Source organism: Photinus pyralis, unplaced genomic scaffold (assembly GCF_008802855.1).
Source record: "Photinus pyralis isolate 1611_PpyrPB1 unplaced genomic scaffold, Ppyr1.3 Ppyr1.4_LG6, whole genome shotgun sequence".
In the NCBI taxonomy this organism is placed as follows: Eukaryota; Metazoa; Arthropoda; class Insecta; order Coleoptera; family Lampyridae; genus Photinus; species Photinus pyralis.
This window is the reverse complement of record NW_022170663.1, coordinates 1,155,139-1,177,122: the sequence shown is the minus strand read 5'-3', so window position 1 is coordinate 1,177,122 and position 21,984 is coordinate 1,155,139. Positions and strand designations below refer to the sequence as shown.

Here is a 21,984-nt window from a genome sequence, read left to right as displayed (position 1 = left end):
GAAAATTTAAGTAAAATGAAACAATGCAAAAGGGTCCTTAAAATATGTCCACAAATGAAAACATGCGTGTCATCTATTCGGGGTAACGGCTAACTATCTTTCTTTATTACGCTGTTCAGTTGCCTACAATCTACACAAAACCTCGTGCTCCCATCTTCTTCAGTAGCACCACGGGTAAGGTCCAAGGGTTCCTGGATGGTTCAATTATTCCTTGATACAGTGCCTCTCTTTAAGTTGGTCGGGAACTCGGGAATGAGTTCAAATTCATTAGCCGAACAGACATTAAGTGTTTTAGCATTTACTAGCGCGACCTATTTATTATTTCGGCGTTGAAATTAGAACTGAACTAAGACTCAATCCGACTTGCTTATATAGGAAGCGCCCCTTCTTTCTCGAAGGTGCTCGAACAAACACGTCATATTTCTAGAAAAGATTAAGTCACATCCGCCTTCGTTCCTCCATACAACGTTTTTTTAATGAATGGTATCCAAAATTATAAAAAGTTTGCTACCAATGTACGTACTTTAAATGTGTGGTCAGTGGCGTACATTTGCATAGTTGGGGGGGAGGGGGGGCTTTTTTTTATGGAACCGCTAGTTTTGAATACATATTCTCGAAGAGTACACTTTTTTTGGATGTAGCAGTATAAAAAACTTATTATTATTAAGTACATAATCGCAAGTGATTTTTTTGTTTTTTAATTTCTTTTATTTTTGCCTTTTTAGTATTTTAGATTCTGTCACTAAAAATGCAAAAGTAGTACCTATACTACATTCCGTTCTCAAAATATTTTAAGTTTTGACCACACTAACAGAATGGTTTAGTCGTTCCTGTCATTGTCCTTTTGCGATGAAGGAAAACAAAAGAAAGAATAAAAAAGAAAAATGCTTGAAATTTTTTTTTACAGTTCTTGAATATTGTCACACGATCTTGCAAACTGCCTTAGGGACATATAAAAAATATCTATGGTGTTATTCCATAAATGCACACTATTATAAAGATGTAATGCTGCTAGCAATGCAGAGTCATAACATATCTCAGTAAATAAATAAATAGTTGGGATACGGTTGGCGCAGAAGTGGAAACTTGACATTCCTTCTTCTTTTAGCCCACATTAGGCGTTGTTGAAACCTATTAAATAACAAAAACCGCAGCTTTCTGCGAGGCCCGAGTACTGAGATCTCAAACCCTCAGATGGACGGATGGAATTTACGCAAGTATAGTAAGTCAGGAAAAATCCGCAAAAAATGTGCTGGGTTTTTTTGTAATTTTTTTTGTATTTTTTCGCTCGTTATTTCTATTTCGAACAACGCCATAATATCAAATTTCGTCAAAATCATCATACCGTCCAGACCATGATTCGTCCATGCTTGGGACAGAAGGGATGAAGGATATTCGTAATTCGTAAGAAACTTCACGCGTTGTACTTATAAAACCCTTGAGTTATGGGTTTTTTAGGATAGAAATCAGGACAAATTATTCATGGAAGTCCAACTAATATAATGTGACGGAGCATATTCCATATTATTTTCCATTTAGCCCGATCGGTATTCGAAACGTATTGTCACGGATATATTGTCATTGATATTGAAAACGGATTTCGAGGAAGTGTGGCAACAATGAGCATCTTCCATTGGTAAGAACGCAGGTGATCGACGAAGTACATCTTTGATGAATGGAACAGGGTTCGGATTTACCGTCGACTAACCACCCACAAAAGACCGTGTCCGGTTCGGTTGCCTTCATTTATTACTTTTAACAGAACAATCACAAAGGCGCAAATTCGGAGAAATACAGTACGTTTTAAAGTAAAATGCAGAAAGTGATCTTAACACTATTAGGTTTTTCAAAAAGTAACCACGTGGTGTCAGTGCCACTCACAGATGTCCCGCTGTGTCAGCTTACGGCCATTAAATATTTAATAGTTTGTTAACGTTGTACGGCATTTTAATTAATTGTAAATTTTCCCTATCGTAACGGCAAAGAAATGCGGCTATAAATTTAATCTTGTAATTTCTGTAAAGTAAATGAATACGCACTTCCACGAACGTAACTTCTCGATTAGTAATAAAAATTATGGCGGCTCGGTTTTTTACCTCATCAATTTGCTACTAGATACACGGTAAATTGAGTGAGTAATAATTCTCGTGTCAAAGGTCCGTCCGCACTTAATCCTGATAAAAAAAGTAGGTACCGAAAATTGCTTTTGAACAAAGGAATTTTTCTGAAAATTGTGTAGTTGCACTATGAAGTCCGAGTACAAGTCATTAGTCACTGTGGTCGACTATGTGAAGGAGTTCACTAATCAATTGACGGACTAGGTTAGTCGAATACTTGGCGATTCATGTTTTACTCAGCTAATAGGTTAATCAAGCACTGAATGATTATTCTTAGTCAAGTACGTAAGGGAAATCGCCAAATAAAATGGTCAACGCTTTTGATTTCGAAAAGTCATCCAAAAAACCATGACTGATTACTCAAAAAATCATCGTAACGTGTATCGAGTTGTTTGTCCAGAGTTAGCAGTGATCTTAATTATTCAACAACATCCGAAGTTGTGAGATCCAGCTAGAAACATAAACAGTGTTGAAAATTTACCTTTATTTAGCTGGAGTAGTTGAGATGCCAACTGAACTTTGCCATTACTTCGCCATGATATAGCAAGGCCAGGGATGGGGAAATGGCGGCCCGCGGTTAATACCAATCATCTATATTTTAATCCTGTGGATGGCAAGTTGACAAGGGCCGCCAGTACCATATACACATATGACCTCCCGCACCTTTTGTGCTAATGCCACCAAGAAAAACTTTGAAAGGGGTTGAAAGGGATTTATAAATATTTTCTTCCCCATTCGCTGTAAATTGCGAGGAGATTTCAGCAGACTATCAACATGAAATAATTGAGCTACAATGTGACGAAACGGTGAAACAACATTTTAACAGTTCAACAAAACTTTAGTTCAAAACTTTATCGAAAACTAAATTTCCCAATCTAATTAAACACGCTTATTTATATGTTTGGGTCTCCATACAGTGTGTCCCTGGATTGATGTCACAAAAGATGTGATGGAATAGTAATAAAAAGTAAATATTCTTGAAATGTTGCTATTTGCTAATCGTTAATTATAATGCTGCTAATTATAGGCACAAATTTTGAAATTTGAGTTATTAAATTACGATCAGCCAACAAACGTGAAAATATATGTAACACTAACAAACAATTGCAATGAAAATATTTTGAAACTTCAAAAAGTGGGGGGTTAACTATACGCCCAAATTTTGAAATTTGAATTATTAAATATACGAACAGCCAACAAACTTGAAAATATATCTAACACCAACAAACAATTGCAATGAAAATATTTTGAAAATTCAAAAAGTGGGGGGTTAACTATACGCCCAAATTATATGAAATAATTTAATATCGATCAACCAACAAACGTGAAGATGTAACTAACGAACACCAGCAAACGACCTTAAACCATTGCATTAAAAATATTGTAAAAATTCAAAAAGTGGGGGGGGGGGCAAGTATACGCCCTAATTTTGAATTTTGAATAAATAAGGAACGATCAACCAACAAACGTAAAAAAGTAACTAGCAAACACCAACAAATAACTAACAAACGATTGCAATAAATATATTTTGAACATTCAAAGCGGGGGGCTAATTATACGCTCAAATTTTGAAATTTGAATAATTTAATAACGACCAACCAACAAACGTGAAAATGTAACTGACAAACACCAACATACGACCAACATACGATTGCAATAAAAATGATTTGAAAATTCAAAAAGTGGGGGAACTAACTTGCGCTAAAGTACCCTTTAGATATTTGAATATCCTTTTCACTTTCTGCCAATCGCTTTTAGTTGGGTTCTGCAGCTACAGCAGGGCTGCTCAACGTTTTTAACGGGTGGGCCAAACTGACGATTCAGACACTTTCCCCGGGCCACTAACGACGATCTTAATTTTAGTACTTGCAATGCAAATATACAGTTCGAATGTGGCACTTGACGGGTGCTGACAGAAGTGACTACTTTCTCTCTCACAATCCTTCGTTCCGTATTTTTGCCGCGATATATCATAGAAAAAATAGTGCGAGTTCGGGGATTCGAACCCGCGGCATCTAAATTCATTTTATTTACTTTGAGGTTATTAAATACGCTCAAATGTGTATATATTAGTCCATTTCAAAGACACATCGGCGATTTTAATGCCACATTTCCTTTCAAAGGGACATGTGCAGTTTAAACAATTGTAAGCGAAGTGAGCTTGTCTAGCTCGCTTTCGGCTGCCGAGCGTTACGCGTGATGACCATAGAATATAGAAACGTACTCTATATTCTGTGGTGTTACGATGATTGTACTTCCGTCCAAAACATATAGTGCATACCGAGCGATAAGTAATCACTTCAAAAATGCAATCTGTATTCAATAGGTCTCGAGCAACACGAGCCCAGAGCGAGTGTGGTGAGTTAGCGGAGGAGTCGATTAGGTGACCGCGTGCAAAGTAGCTACCTGCATTAGAGCAAGCATTTACCATCGACGTAATATTCTGAACCTGATTCGATGATGAGTTCACTCCTGAACTGCTTGATTTAGGTGGCTTCCCATCATTAATCCATTTCTTACAGTGTCGTACTCTATGTCCTATCTTAGAGCAACAGTAGCACTTAAGGTTCTCTCCCTTCTTCTTTATCTCCAAGTGCCCTCTCATATGCACAAAGATGACTCGTTAGATTGTCTATGGTGCGATTTTACAGCATCCAACTTCATTTGAACGCGAAGTAACAGCTCAAGAAGTTTTGTGTTAGTATTACTTTTGAGTGATTTCAGCATTTAGATCATTCCAGACGTTCGTAAGTTTCGACATGAGCGTCGAAACGTCAACTTCCTTATGTTTAAATGCGTAAAGTTACATACACAAATTATATGTTATATCTTCAGACTCTCCATCGAATAATCTATGCAATTCTCATTACCTTTTTTAATGTCTCTTTTGTCATGTTCGTTGTGATAATGAGCAAAGCGCAACTTTCAGACTTCTTGTACTTGGCTAATTACTCCTTACTCCTTAATCTTCAATCGGCTTCTTAAGCGCACCTTCGGTTACCTCCATAGCACCTTCTGTACCACGTAGCATTATGGGAACCTTGTATTTCCAAGTAGCCCAGTTTGCCTTTCTTCTAAATTTCCGATTTGAAGTTACTATTAACGTATCTTACTACTTTTCCAGTTCTGGGCCCATAACCTGTTGACTTTACTTTTAGTGCAACAGTGAAATTGGAGAGTGTATACAATTAACTTGGTAATATCTATCTCTTTTAAAAGACGTTTTATTTTCTAATGGCAGCAGTAAAAACATCTTTTCATAATTCATTTGTTTTAAGTCATAAAACCATAGTAACTAACTTTTACATTACATTTATTAAACCATCATCAATGTAACCAGCTTTAATAAAAAGTACACGACAAAGTATCAGTTTATTACTTTAATAATGTGGATCAAATTACTATAATTATATGATAAGCCTTGAGAAGGACAAGCTATTTTAACACAATATTTAAAACGAAGACGCAAACGATTTTCAGTAGGGGAATTTTTGGACACTAAGCTCGCAATAGAGAACACGACTTTTAATCCGGCTCGTAGAACTCGATTAGCGAAGGTTGTCATCGCTGTATTTTTTCTTTCTCGAGTTAGACGAGAAACCATCACATAACGGGAATTTCTTTCGAAAAATTCTCCTAAAAAGGAATACCACGAGGGGCCTCGCAAGACATGCGTGTAGGTCCTTTGTTGTTGGGCTCGAAGTTAAACGCTTGGTATTGTGGGGTGGAAAGGAAATGAAATCATGTCTGGTTTTAATCAATATCAAAAGCTAAATACGCTGTGTCATAATATTCATAAAAAGTCTGATACGGGCGATATATTTATTTGTAGTGACAGGCAAATGAAATGTACATCCAAAAATTATCTTTTTTCCTCGCCTCATATCAAATTATGTGTACATTACAATATTAAAAACGTATTTTAGTAACGTACGAGTAATTTATCATCCACATGTAACAGGATAAATCCCGTGAGTAACGAACGATACATTTTGATTCTTGGATAACACACAAAGTGAGCGCCCATTACCATAAAAGCAATAAATATTAAAATGTATGTATCTATTCGATTTTGAATCGAATATCTGCAAAATTGGAGGAGTTGTTTAGATAACGAGACAAAGAACTAAAGGCGCAACTTTGGTTTGAAAATGCGTTTTGGATTTGATTAATTTTACCCATTCGACCATATGCTACAACCGAGTTTTCTATTGGGTATGCTAAAGGAAGAGTTTGCGCAGAATCGCGCATGCGCAAGTGTGCAAAGTAATCAAAAAACTGTCGAGGTTTGACTTTTTCTATACTATGGTTAAATTATTGCATCGCGTTGAATCGAATTTGGTACCGACATATGATTTCATAGACACTTTACTAAAGGTCGGTTTACACGCTCAAGCCATTTGCACAAATTGGGTTGCGCAAGCCGGTTTGTGCAAACGAATTGAATAAAAATATCGCCGTTTACATGCTCAAGTTCGGTTTCCACAACTGTGAAGTGAGGAATCCAGAATTCTTTTCGCAGTATTTTAGTTTTTGCTGTTTTTGTTGTGTTTCCATTTTTTAGACACTTTAGTGCGACATGGTAAATTCGGACGAAGAAACGATAATGCTTGCGGGGGAATGACTTGTATGCTTCTATGAAATCACAAAGATATTCTTTTTCGTTCGGCATTTTGAAACACAACAACACAACAGATTAATAATGCAACACGAACTATTAAGATAATGAAGTGAAAACACTGCTCGCGGTAACAATTGATTAGGTTGAGTAGAACACGTGGTGGAAGGTTACGTCACCAATGCTTCATGCGCATGCTCAAATTGGAACTGAGGATTTATTTGTCAGTACATTACCTGTATCTGTGCTAGCCACGGTAATTTTTTCAATACAACCAGTCCAGTAATGGCATCAAAAATTGTATTGCTAATAGAAATTTGCTTCGCTGCGACTTTGTTTCTTCTGATAGTTTGGATTGGTTAGGACGCGAAATACCGCATCGAAATTCTCTTTTGGTTTTCATAGCGATAAGCTGGGACATAACGGTAACAGTAAATGCGGTGTTGTGGTTGAACAGTGGAAGTCGCGGCAACTGTTTCCGGTTATCTTTGACACGTAAAACACAACACGACAGTATTTCATGCAGGTTCCTGAATTAGAAATCACAATAATTTTTTCTTTGCAAAATTGGCATTAACTGAATCACTGTCACCTGCCACAAGTTGGAACGTACCGTCACTACGAAGTTACATTTTGGCGCCAAATTTAAATGTTTGTAACTTACAGTTCCGTATATAGACACATACATAACACATTTACGTTTTAGTAAATTTGTAGCCATAAATATTAACCATCGGATTACTGTAGCAAGTTTAGGTGCCGTTTAGCTAGTACTCACATGTCGACATTTCGACAGAATCGTGATTTTTTTAGAAAATCTCCTCTTTTACACATAAATTCCCTATATGTACGACTGCTTGATAATGCGGTGATTACAGTCGCAATTAGTGGCCATAATTTGCAATATTATGGCCTAGTCCATAATGATAAAAGTAAAACGGCCGCCTGTCAATGTGACAGTCGTACTTAGGTGTCAATCCAAGGTAAATTCAAGTATTTTAGAAATACTTGACAAATGCTTGACATCTGTTATCAATGATATATAGATTTTATCGTTTATTATTATTGAATTCCATGAAATTTTCATTTTTAAGGTTTGTTGCAGTCGTACATAAAGCTCTTTGTATATATCACGTCCATAAATAGGCTTTATGGGGACTCACCTTGTTTATTTGTGCCTCGCTCGCAAGCTCGCTCGGCTAAATAAACGGCTCATCCATAAAGACCCAGTTTATGTACTTGATATATAAATAGCTATTTGAGTATCAAAATAGACTCATTAATTTCAGGAACTTAAGTCAGGAATACATGTCAGATTTTTCGAAAACTTAATTTTTTTATGGAAGGTCACTTTTATTCTTATATCTAAAATGACCGGTTTTTATAACATTGTTAATCATTTAATGGTTTTTGTTTAACCTGTAACAAAATCATCAAGAATCAACAGAACCCAGATTCAGGCGTAGGTGAAATACGTTACTGTAGAGCCTTGTAGTGAGCAGTGCATTCTCTGCATGAAACTCGAGACTGTACACTATACACACTGTTTTGTACCGAAAAGTGCATTTCTCGGCAAAGCATTCCATTGTCCAATAACCATTTTTTTAGACTATGTACTTGATATCTCAAATAGTGGCAATGAGAAAGTGTTTTTTTTTTACTATTAGCGCCGAGTTGTTAAGCGAGACGCTTATCCTTTCTCTCAATTTTGCAGGTGGATTCTTTATCAAATTTGTAGATCGGAGTTCGTAAATTGGCAATGTAGGTCAAAAATAAGGAAAGTTCTCTTGATATCTCCGTTAGTTATGAACCGAATTGCATGAAATTCAAACTGGACATAGCTTGAGTGATATAATACGCAATGCCAATTGAGTCTGCTTGATTCAACAGTGCCTTTTAGTACATTTTTGAAAATTGATTTGTAAAAACTTCTTACGCGAATTGCGGGCGAACAGAACGTTGAAAGTTGGTACCGACAAGATCTTCCGGGTGGTGGAGTTAAAATTGACTAATAGAATACTATTTTGCCACACGAAAATGCGCTGTCGCTGAAATCCTTTCGATTTCACACGAGAACTTTGATAATTTTTGTCTTCTCGCCGATTTATAAACTGAATTACATACGAAATTCAAACTGGACATAGCCAGTACCAGTATCAAAGGTAATGTCACCGCTTTGCTACTTTTGATAATGTACCGTCAGGGCTTAACTTGTGCATGTTTCAGTGTATTAGCATATTTAAATGATGTCATTATCCAAGAGCAAGTCTCAAGATGTCTACAATAAACGTAGTCTGTAATGAGAGAGGTCGGCTTCCAGGTTTTTTTTGTATCTGTTCAAATAACATCAGAAAAAAATAAAAACACACATCGGCAAATTTAGTTTTTTCTGGCATATCTTCGGAAGTAATCGGGATTTTTTGTTTGTTTTTATGATGATGACTTTTCTATAATTTGACCATCTTCGTATCTTCTATCGTTTCCGAGATGCCCATAATAGACATCCTTATCTTGGTGGTGTATAAATTATTTCAAAAATTACGGTATGCTGAAATTATGCGCTTTTTATCGCCGTTTGATTGAAATATTGGGCCTAACAAAATGAGTTATTAAACAAAATTATTCCGGTCAACTTCTCAGCGCCGCCGACTTTTTCATAAATAAACGAAATGCATATGTATATAGCTAAAGGTGGCAGCGTATTTATTTGCCAGAGTCGCCATAATCTGGTACCAATTTTTTTTATCCTAAAACGAAATTTGCGCCTCGTATTTTTACACATTCGCGGATACTCAAAGCCGACATCTTTGACTTTGAGCCTTCTTTTTGCGCGCCCAGAATCTTCAGTCTTCAATGAGACCTAATTCAGTCCAGGGGTTTTAGGGTAATTTGAAGACGCAATTTTCGTGGTATATTGGCTATGGCTATGGTACTTTTAGATACATCCTATGAAGACCAGCCGATAAATTAGACTGTTACACCGTTGAGTGAAAAGAAATCCAGATAGAGGCGCAACGCCTATACTAGAAATCGTCGCGAACGTAGGATCTGAGATTTATACAGCGCTTATGGAATCTCAGATCCCGACGGCAAGTTTCTAGTCGGCGTTTCAGTGTGTTGGATAGAGAAGGAAAATGCTTAGTAAGAGATAAAAGGGACACGATTTGTCTTATGGAGGTTGCGCCTCTACCTAATTCCTTCACTCAACGGTTACACAGAACCTTAAAATTCTCCAACGGCGAAATAGTAAAAACAAAACCTTGACGGCTAGTTTCTTTATTATTGTTTCTTCTTTATTTCTTGTTCTGAAATACCATTAAAGAAATCTTTTTTTTGCATGTGACTCTGTATTTTGTTTTCAAAAATAATTTTAACAAACCACGTAATTTTTTTTCAGCTTCTGATGGTGCTCAAATTTTTATTATTTTTTATTGATGCCATATCGGATTTTTAGGTGAAAAAAATTTCAAAATCAACGATACCAAATACTTACGGCCGGTATTATAACGCGATACTATGTTGTCAGCTACCGGTGTTGTTAAGGCATGTGATTAGATGTTTTTGCAACGAATAACATCATTCTTTGCAAAAACATCCAATCACACCGGTAGCTGACAACATACGAGTAGTTACGTATGGCTTTATCATATTAGCTTTTAGTATGTATTTCATTTGAAAATTAATCTTGTATTTTTGTCTTGAAGTTTACAATGTTTTCTTAGGGCAATAATTCCATGGCCGTGTTGCGTATGCGAAACAAAAAACTAATGAATTTGGTTTCAATCATAAATAATTCCAAGCAAGCTATGGCTATGGTTATTGCCATATGAAATACAATGTAAAATTCAAGGTCCATTCTCAAATAAAATACTAAGCGTTTTGCATCACTGGTTTTGTAATTTTTTCTCTATCGAGTGACGTAAAAATCCAACATGGCGTCCATAAGAAATGAACAAGTTGGTGTGATTTACTCGAAACCCACAAGTCATAACAATTTTTTTAGCACCATCAGAAAGCTGAGCAAAAATTACTATGCTTACTTGGTGGTTTGTTAAAATTATCTTTTATATATGTATTTGAAAATAAATTAACGCCAGCACATTTTCCAAAATGACATTTTTCCGTTTTTTTTTGGCTAACTTTACCATTTGTAGGGCTGCAAGGAACTTTGAAAGGGAAAATTTATCAGTATCATATCCCTTAAAGTTTACGAAATCTTCATAGTGAAAATGAAAAAAAACTATACGTATGGTACAATGAAAAAAAAAATGTTGACGAAATAAGTAATGACCCCAAATGTTTCGTTAGCTACGTCACTGGAAATTCCAAAATGTGCGTTTATTATTGATTTCCTTTCTATCACTAAACTTATTCTTATATGGGACACCCTGTAATCTGTATAGTACTTATTTTTAAAGATGTGTTTTAATAATAATGGAAATTTAAGCATTTGCGCCTACATGAGAATTAAACGCTCTAAAGATTGTTGCAGTAACCTGCGAATTGGGCCCGAATATTTCAATTTTCTTCGGAATGTTAAGTTTTCAAAGATAACATGGTTTCCCATGCAATCGCACTCGACACATCGTATATGCGCACGTTTGCACTTTCAAAATATGACATTAATAATGCAAGAAACTTTATACTGCCGATCAAACTCCCGTTATTTTTAAATGTAGAAGTACAATCCATTTTTTAAAAAGAAAAAAGAGGCACATTATGTGTTCCTGAGCACCCTGAATATATTTCGACCGCTATATAGAAACTTCGTTTCTTTAAATTGATCCCAGATTAGCGTGGCAATTTATAGAAGGAGTATATTTTGAAATGGGTTTAAAATTGTAAGCAAAATTTACTTTGCGGATACTTGGTGTGTTATAGGTTATAGCTGTCCAGAACGCGCATTACCTTCTAGAAATAAAAGAGCACGCAGCTTCCTATTGGAGCACAAAATTAGCATTTAATTAGCACTTGTCGATTTCTGTTCCGGTGATGCTGATCCTCCCATATTTTTGGAATTAATTATCGGAACTATTTTAAGATTGATCAATAATGTTTATGGGGGAGAGGTTTGTATTTTGTTTTTAATTCGACGAATCTGGGAATTTTGTTTAATACGGAACGCGGGAAAATTCAATCTGTTTCGTTGTTGTTTCCGCAACGATCAACCGAAAGCGCAAGGCCCTTTCCAGCCATTTAAGCAAAAAAAGGTGATTACGTTAATTGTAAAATAACTTTTGCGTTGCGTGCTAATTAATTGCCAATCAAGACAATAGCGCGTCCTCCAGACGAATTTCACGCGTCCGTGTGGCTTCAAATTTAAATGTCCTGCCAACGCGTTTAAGTAAACACGGTGCAGATTGCACTCCACTTTCCGGGACCGTTAGATTCATTTAATTAAAATTTCATTTGCCACTACCTAGGAAGAGGTGCCGGTTTTAAAGTGTGGGAAGCGATGAATGAAACTTCCTGTACGTTTTCTAAAATAAGTTCGACTAATGGCGGCGAGCTACCCGATTCTTTTCTCGTTGTTACGTGCCCAGTTATTAATTAGCTGATGGCATTGTAAAATTTGAACGTGAATGAATCGGCGGTGCGCGGGCGTCGGCGGGGGACACGCGAGCGGTTCGAGGGAGCGGGGAGGGTAATTGTTTTAAGTTGTCGTTGATTTTTAATTGAATGCGAAATAGTAAATGACAGTTGTTGTATTAGGCGGGCGGGAGTTGTATAATGGGCGACTTTCACCGAGATGAATGGGGCGACACGTGCATAAAGCATAGTGCGGGTCGCGAAATGTTCGCAACTCGTTTCTTTAATGTACGCCGTTTCATTCATGATGGCTGCCTTCCATTCATAAAAAGCCGAAGTATGGTTTGGGAGGCCGCCGTTCGTCGCGCTACCGTCGCCACTCTCCGGCCCGCCGTTCTCAAGCAGTTCCCCATGTGGCGTAGCGGAATATTGTAGTGTCGTGCCTTTGCCTTAATTCGTGGCTCGTGGCCACAATTTTTAAGTTTTATGCGGCTTGTTGTGCGTAAATAATGTCGTTTAAATATGGTGTTGCACCAAATCGAGGTGCGCCGTTGGTTGTGCTTAATATTTTACATAGAGATATTATAGAGTTAGTAGCAGCATTCACCTGTGCATAAATATGTCATTGGGAACTATGGGTGTGTGTGTGTGTGTGTGTTGATGTTTGCTAATAGTAACAATCCTTTTAATTTTTATAGTCGAATTTAAAGGGATTTGTGTGTTGCGCTAATTTTGCCGCGCTTGATGTTTGCGTGTTAATTTTCAAAATGAGATAAGGGTCGAGGGCGAATGGTCCGCGAAAGCGTTCTTCACATGTCGGATCCACACCAGGTGCGCGATCCCGATCCTCGCCGCACCCACTCTCTGCGTGGGCTGCTACCCACTTGCCTAAACCACATCCAACATGTAATATTGTGCATGCATATTTATGAGCGAGTGTAGCGTGGTTGTGTGGGGTAGTATCAATCGCCCACCTTTAAATAACCTCTTTCGTTGTTGCAGCTGGCGACGATGACGGACCAAGGTGGAACCTGGGTAGGCCGCTAGTTTCTTCGGCCACATGGCACAACATGGAGGCCATACATCCCTGCCGCGGGCGCACCGACCGCGGGCGCCCATCATGAGCGCCCCGACACCTCTAATTGCACCACTAGCTCCGCTACGGCAACCGCCACCGGTCACGCTTACCGTTCCAAGACCCGACTCCGAACGTACCACCAACGAGTATGTTGAAACACCGATCCGAGCCGCCGTCCCATCTCCTCCGCCACAACCGCCGAGGTCGCAGAGACCGACAAGGTTGGCGTTGCCATCACCACCACCTCCGGTTACAAAACAACCCTCGACCGCAACTTTTAGTAAGGAACCATTGGAATGCACTTCAAGACCTTCCATCATGTGTCCGGAGTGTGGTAGATGTCGGTGCGATTCGTGTCAACAACCGAGGCCGCTGCCGTCGCGGTGGATGTGCGATAACCATTGTTTTTGTTCCGCCGACACCGTCATCGACTATGCGACGTGTTTATGTTGCGTTAAAGGTTTATTTTATCATTGTTCCGACGCGGACGGGGGCGCATCCTGTGCGGACGATCCATGCGGATGCAGCCCGGAGAAGCGAACTTCTCGGTGGAGTTGTTTGGCGGCGCTTTCTTGTGTCCTTCCGTGTTTATGGTGTTACTGGCCTTTACAGTGTTGTAAACGTATTGTGGAAGCGTGTTACGCGAGACACTCCAGACAGGGATGCCGTTGTAGGCCGCCACTCGCGAATACCGAAAAAAGGCTGCTGGACACGACCCCGGACCTTTAGTGCGCGAGATAGTGTCGAGTTGGATGATCAAATTAATAAATTACTCTCGGTGATGCATCTTCGACTTTCGTAGCACAATTTCATCCGACTCCTGTTGTGTACCTCTTTCGCAACTTTGTACATTATTAATTTATTTTTGTAAATATATTAGTGTTAACATGAATGAGTCCGTAAGCCATCTGCTTCGTGAGTTTGTAATTTTCTGAGCGCCTCGATAGCCCACGTGGGTTACACGCCGCCGCTACCACCGGCATTGACGACATCTTAGCAAGGGTGTCCAGAAGGGGGGCGCCAGGGGTCGACTCTCCAGTATTATCTAGTCCTGTGCGCTAAAACGACTCTCTCAACTTGTGTGCACGAACCTACTGCGATACCTGCATATACATACCATTCACACAGCTTAACATTTTTATATCTTATTCATGTATCGTATTTATTTCTTTAATTTCTGTGAAATTACATTTATATACGAACTGCAAGCAAGTTGAAAGGGAAGTTATACTTTCATAAAAAATGTGTGCATGGTTGTATACGTGTGTATGTAAACTTTTTACGTAACAAAATTTTATAGTATGCTGTACTACATATATTACAACTTACCAGAATATCTATCGCAAAAATTCATTAATAATTAAATGTAACTGGCACTAGAAGAACATCCATTGCATTGCATTCGCCGCCTTGATCTCCGGCAAATTTTATAAAACTACCCTCGCAACCTCTTCAATCGTTTGTTCCTGAAAAATTTATCCGCGCGCACATTGTGATATATTTTATAAAATATGCCAAATCAAAGCGGCCCGTTGTTTCGTGTATTCGTAAGTTCGTATGACATGTTGCACACTCATAAAAACAAAAACGCCGCCTAAGTTATTAACAAATTTGTTCTAAAAAACAAAGCTCATTGCATATAATGTAACAAATTCCGCCTTTTGTTTTTATGATCGAAGAACGTATTGCACCTCTGCTCGACGTTTAGGTGTAAGACATCTTGAAAGGCTTTTGTATAGGAGGGAGTACTCTCAGATATGTAGTGCCAAAAGGCGCAATAGCTCGTCAAGCTACTTGTATATGACTGTATATAAATATTATCTAAAAATGTTAATAACAAAACAGACCAACGTGAATATTAAATGCAGTTTTATTATTATTATTTTTTTTTAAATTAATATACTACACGCTAATGTATTTAGGCGAGCTGGTTGCGAGAGCCGGACGGCCAGTCACGTGATGCACCGGAAACGTCAGTTATATACGGGCAGGATGACTTCCATCTGGCTACATCCTCATTTTGACTCCAAAGGAATTTTTAACGCCGACAAAAAGTCGACCACACATCGCAGTCTTCCGCTATTCGCTTGATTTGCTAAAGCTCGAAAGGCTCCGTTGTTCCCCAGATGTGTAGTGTACAGTGTATTAATTTTTTTTATAGGCGGCCGTAGATTTTTAAATGTAGAAACGGCTACGATCTCAATTTTTTTTGTCAATTTAAACACATGTTTACGTTTATTATATATGCGCACGAAATTCTTTGCATTAGAGATTGGTGCGTTGCCGTATCTATATATTTAGGCTACCTAAAGCGGATGTGTTCACGTTATAATTAAATGCCGATTTAATAGACCTACCCACTTTCAAAATTTCTTTTGCTCTTCGTTTAGTACGAAAAATGGGAACTCTCTAATTAGCCGATTACGAAGAGCGAAAACGTTGTCGCATTACATTTTTTATGTGTATTTCAAATTCGTAAACGTAATATCCTTTAATGTCTACGTGAGACGCACAACAATTAGACCGCCGCCTTAAGGCGGCATTAGCTGCAAAGGAAGCACTTTTAACACATAAAGCACTAAAAAAATGGCAGCGTCGTATATCCGGCAGATTTTTCAGGATTAGGCACGCATTCGTAACTTATGCATCAGACATCCTAATTAAATTTTGCTTTGAGCAGTGATCTATTCTACCTAACCATGAACAAAAAAGATAATTTCCAAACGTCAAGATAGATTTCGTAAAAAAATTCACAGTTGCCAATAGTCGATGGATGTAGGTTTTACAAGAGCGAGTTCTTATTTTTCATCCCAGTTGGATTGCTGAGGGGATACAATTATCACAAACACCAAGAAGTACGATGTGCAGTGCAGTGTCCCAAATACCAGGGTGGTCATCCGGATTTTGGAAACTGTAAGGGATGCACGAAGTCGGTTAAATTGGAGGGAAAGTTGCGCATTTTCCGGACGAATTGAATATGGCTAATTCCGAATATCCGAAAATTCTGAAAAAATACGTCACACTTGCACAGTCACTCAACGCTCCCACCCTAAAATGAGGAATAAAGCAAAATTTATACAAAAGATAAGGTGGCTATGAAACACAAGTACACAGGCAGGACTGTAGCTAAAGTGCGAGTAATGTGAAACGGAGGTTCTATCCCAGGGCGAGGAAGGCACGTGACAATTTAATACAAATTTGAATGTAGTTTTTGACCAATAATGTCGATGTCGAATATGGCACCTGTTTTAACAAGTTGGAACTTGGAAGTATTAGAAGAAAAGCAGGGAGGGAATGCCGGTCTACAATCGTATGGTAAATTAATTGACAATGGTCAAAAGTAATCAATATTGTAGTTTTTACGGCTGTAATAGTAAATACATTTGCAACAATTTCATTTGCAATCAATGTAATTTCAAATAGCAAATAATTTTAAATGTGATCAGTGTAATTATGCAACCAACAATAAAAATTACTTAAGAAATCGTCTAACCCATAATATTTTCCAAAGTCTTTAATTGTGAACAGTGCAATTGCACAACCAACTCCAACACTACCTAAGGATAAATTAAAGAATCATTGTCTAAGCTCTAAGGCATAACATTTCCAAAGTCTATGTACTTGTGCATAGTGTAATTACACATCAAAAAATAGGCCATTTTTTGACACTCCGCTTTGAATAACATTCTATCACTGCTATCAGTGTAATTACGCTACAATTAAGCGTTCGCTTAAAGTGTGGCCTATTAACACACATAAGCTTCTTAAACATTTGATTTGTGAACAGTGTAGCTGCGCTACTCACGATGAGCATAACGTCAAGGGGCATTTTCACATTTAAGGATATTGCCTGCGATTAGGTAATCCACAAATTGCAATAGCAAGAAAAATTTAAATCGTCATTTATTAAAGCGCGACACATCGAAAAATGTCCGATGGTTTAATTTGTGGTCAGTGTAATTATGACACGAATAGTAAAAGTGCGTTCATAGCTCTCCGTTTGCGTGTAAATCCTTTAAGAGTCGCACTGCTGTGATTTATGCCGATAAGTAGAAAAACAGTAGAATAACAATAACACCTAAATTTTATGCATACAAATACGATTTTTACGAATGAGTACAACGTTTTTGAATATTGTATTAAACTTTGGTTTAAGTAGGTATTAAAGGATAGGATTTACACGCAAATCGATAACAAAATAATCGATAAATCGAAATTCAAAGTTAAATGACATGATTTTTATTTTTCCAAACAGCGATATTTACTTTAATACTTCACAGTGATACAGTGAAGTGAAATGCACACTTTGGGATCCAAGCGATTATTAAATGAGAGTTGTACGCTTTTTGAATAGAAACTGGAGGTGTGTCAATTTTAGGAACTAAAAAGCGTCATTTTAGTGTAGCCACGATTACAAAGATGTCGCTATTAAACAAGCAAGAAATCTTAAATGAGTAATCTTACCTACAGGTTTGCAATTGATCGGCTGCCCGCCTTGAGGGTTTTGTTTGAGCATATAATATATAGGGTTTTGAGTGGAAATTTTGAGTCAACTTCTTCTGTAAGAACCGCACACGTTCTTACAGAAGAATTTTCTTGAACGTAATTAGAGACATATCAATGAATGCTAAGCAGAACTAGCGCGAGCAATATTATTTTATTTACAGGGTGGCAATTTGAAAACTCACCATACCCCCCATGTACCTTAGTAAATAAACGAGATATTTAAAAAAATCAAAATCCGTTTCGGTAATTCGGAGGGGGAATCACAATAACATAGTTGGAGACGCACCCCCTCCAACCTAAATCTTAAATAGTTACCTCCCCCCCCCCTCCCCCATGTGTGATACGTCGTTGGAAAGCTCTGATCAAATGCTGTCCAAATTCCAACCATACCAAATAGCATTACATTTAGGTTAGTAATTATCGTGCAAATCAAAAAATAAACTAATATATGATACATTTGAAATCTGTCGTATTTAAAACGCAACCGGCGAACATAAGACGAACTAAGACAGAGAATAATTCAAGAATGTCGAAATATTGCAAAACGAACATTTGAAAAGGTTCGACAAGAGTTTGAGAATAGATTATACTACTGTCCAAACCATTTTGAACATTTATTGAAATAAAATAAGCCATCTTTAGAAAATGTATCAATGTATCATGTTAGTTTATTTTTTGACTTGCACGATAATTACTAACCTAAATGTAATGCTATTTGATATGGTTGGAAAGCAGAGCTTTCCAACGACGTATCACGCACGGGGTGTCACTATTTAAGATATAAAAGTTGGGGTGGATGCGGCGCAGGGGGTGCGTCGCCAACTATGGTATTGTGATTCCCCCTCTGAATTACCGAAACGGATTCTGATTTTTTTAAATATCTCGTTTGTTTACTAAGACATGGGGGTGGTAAGTTTTCAAATTGCCACCCTGTATATTACTAGTCACTTTAATAGTTATTTACATAATAAGTCATGAAACTGGTCGTTTACATGACGCGGAGGCTTATTGAAAAGTACGAGGACGTCCGAGTATCTCTTTAATGCCTCCAAGTCAGGTAGACTCACTTTCATGACATATTATGTATAAAATTTTACCTGAAACCGCAACATGTAGAAAACTTTTCCAAATTAAATTATTCATGTGTGAAATTTTGATACCTAATCACGCATGCTAAAATCACTTTATTTAATTGTTTCCATAGAGATTTCAAAATAATTAAAACAGTCAGTGTCATTTTTAACGCAGTTTTCAGTTTATACTTTGTACTTTTCAACTATACAGTCTTTATAACTAGGTACAAAAGCAGGTATCAGTGAAGAAGAGTACCTATGCAAGACGTTGTTATAATGTAGCCGAAGCTGCGGCCGCTGTAGTGAAATATTCGCTCCCCACAAAGTCAAAAAAAAGGTACGAAAAGGCGTAGAAACCTTTTAATGACTGGCGCAAAACTAAAGGAATAATTACTTCCACACATATTCCATTAATTGTTCGTAATAAAAAACCATTATCCTTTGTGTAGGTATATTAATATTTAAAAATATCCACATAGTCTGCAATATAATTATCCAATCGTTGATTGAATAACTTATTCAATGAATGATCTAATTGTTATTTTGCATGTACTAGGACTGTAATGGGCGTCAGGCAAAAATATTACAGTACTAGTCAGGTAAAGATCAACTTTCTAATATCAAAATAGCCCTGAAATTTAGATTTTCTTGACGGTTTCAGGTAAAATATATTATGTCATTGCGTGCCTCTTCCGGCAATTGTATAAAGCAAAAGTAATGTGTGTATCCCCGCCATTTGCGACGCGCTACATAAACCAAACCTTCTTTGTTGGAATACAATATTCAAAAAACTGTCTACTCATTCGTAAAAAACTTATTTGTATGCTTAAAATGTAGGTGATATTGTACTCTTTCGTCACTTATCGGCATATACTCCAGCAGTGCGGCTCTTAAGTACTTATTATACATACAGCAAAGCACCATTTGACTGGAGTAGATTCCCCTAGCACTCTAATCATAATGTCACGAGCTGGTGTTGCCTCTCACGCCCCGCATCTACAAACTGAGGCAACCGTGATGCAGGTCTAAGTGTGGTAGGGTCACATTAATGGATTAATGGACTGTGTGGCGTGGAAGCGCGACTGCGGTATAAGGTGGCCCCTGGTTCGGGCATGAATATTTGTGAATGTATAGTGGATTGGGTTGATAGAGCAGCCTTGGCCGAAACCCCGCCCACTTAAAGATAAAGTCCAAAAAATCATGGAATCTGGGTCTTCTCATTTTGTAGTCTAGTTCACAAGGCACTAGCTAGATCACATCACACCGTCCATGTGCGGACCTACCATTACCTGGCGGCTGGCGCTGAGACAAATCAAAACTCAAGTTTAAATAAACCCTTAATGCAGATCTAAAAAAGCGGCAGAGCACCTCGGTTTGACCCTACGGGATCATTGGATTTCACTCATTTTCAATATGCTTGCTACATGTGGCCTTATTGAGCAGTGGTTATCTTCTGAGAACTCCCAAAGCTGATCCAGCCCCAGACTAAATCTGCTCGAAGTTTAGACCAGCATACCGGCATTTAAATGTGGTAGTGTTAGTTCATAAAGATTGATAACCCCGCCAGTAACCTTTTATCCTAAGCATATATTATATAATTGTAAATAAGTTCATATATAACAGCCCTTTGAAAAAAAAAATTAATAAATTGCACCAATGCAGACAACGAGCGACATTCATTTCCGGTTGACAAATAGTGACCATAAATTTAATCAATCGGTCCCTTGACCATTGTCTACCTAGGTATTGCTAAAAACAGAATCAGAAATTCGAAACCGTTAGTGAGTTATCGTGTCCACAGACGGACGGACAGAAAGTCCCAAATCATAAACTCGCTTTTTGTCGCTCGTTAATACTTAATGTTCATAATAGCAATTTGCCTCCTCAATAAAGTATAAAACGTATTCAGCAAGTTGTTTCTCATGAAATTTATACGTATTAACCTAACCACAAAATCTATGATTTGCACATTGATCTATCTATTGCACGGAGCATAATAATGTAAAACTAATGCCCTACAGCATAATTATTTTACGGTAAATTTAAAAAGGAAAATAAACTTTAACCTAAATTGTCTTGAAGAAACGCACTACCTACATAATAATAATAATGCTGCGTCGATAAAAACATCGCTAGTGTGAAAAGCATTACGCACAATTGCTTACCAACTTTAGTCCTTGTACAATTTGAATTGTTAAAATGCGCGGGTGAAACATTTCCAGTGCCGTAACTTGCGTTTTTTTCCCTAAATTAAATACATAAAAGCGGGAATGATATATTTAAATTTGCCACATACTGTAACATCACACAGTATTCACTTTACGCCTAGCTACAGTAATGATAGGGAGTTTTTTTACACATAGTTTTCATTTCCATTATGCACATATTTTCCTCAAGAATAATAAGCTGCCCATACAGAATAGCTGTCTGTATGTGCAAAACAATATTATGATCTTCTTTAGGGGCACCTCTAAAAAGCATTGTGCGGGTCGCTGTGTAATTGGGCGAAAGCCAGTTGAGGGCTCAGAACAAAGCGAGGGAGTCGTTCTTTAACTGTGATAGTAGATAAACTTTAACCGCTAGGATAGACAAAGTGAAACAGATGATTGTGGATTCTAATGATATCTGTGACTTATTTCAAATGTCACAGGATATAACATAACGTTCAGAATACAGGGTGTTTTTTTTAAGATGGGCCATACGACAATGTAAAGGCGTTGAGTTATTTAAAATGAGCTATAGGGAAATTTACATTGCTTCCTCACGAATAATCTGCCACAGCACTGTACAATTTTTTTCTAAATCAACAAATTTATCCAAATCATATATAAACGTATAAGATTACAATCGGTACTCGAATTGTTTTCCACCGCCAACCAAACAATACCCGATACTCAGCAATGAATAGCTTGCATACCACTCGGCTACTGTGCCCACCCTTGTACAAATTGTACTACATGAACACCTTTTCGAACGGCGGAATACGTGTTGCTGTTTTGTTGATGAAGTTTGAAGAATCAGATCGAGAACTGTCAATGAAATAACTACGCGCAAGGCCAAGAT

The 21,984-nt window shown here is 37.7% G+C and overlaps 1 protein-coding gene across 3 annotated transcripts; it reads left to right on the top strand.

Moving 5' to 3' along the window:
* The first annotated feature begins 12,422 nt into the window (after nt 1-12,422).
* LOC116174066 (protein sprouty) lies at nt 12,423-15,221 on the top strand. 3 transcript variants are annotated; one of them, XM_031491849.1, is made up of 2 exons: nt 12,423-12,807; nt 13,267-15,221. In XM_031491849.1, the coding sequence occupies exon 2, from the start codon at nt 13,325-13,327 to the stop codon at nt 14,069-14,071; it is 747 nt and encodes a 248-aa protein (XP_031347709.1). In that variant the 5' UTR covers nt 12,423-12,807; nt 13,267-13,324; the 3' UTR covers nt 14,072-15,221. The 3 variants fall into 3 exon arrangements, with proteins under 3 accessions (XP_031347709.1, XP_031347708.1, XP_031347710.1); XM_031491848.1 differs by having other exon boundaries at nt 12,423-12,853; XM_031491850.1 differs by lacking the exon at nt 12,423-12,807 and adding an exon at nt 12,880-12,902.
* The last annotated feature ends 6,763 nt before the right edge of the window (nt 15,222-21,984 follow it).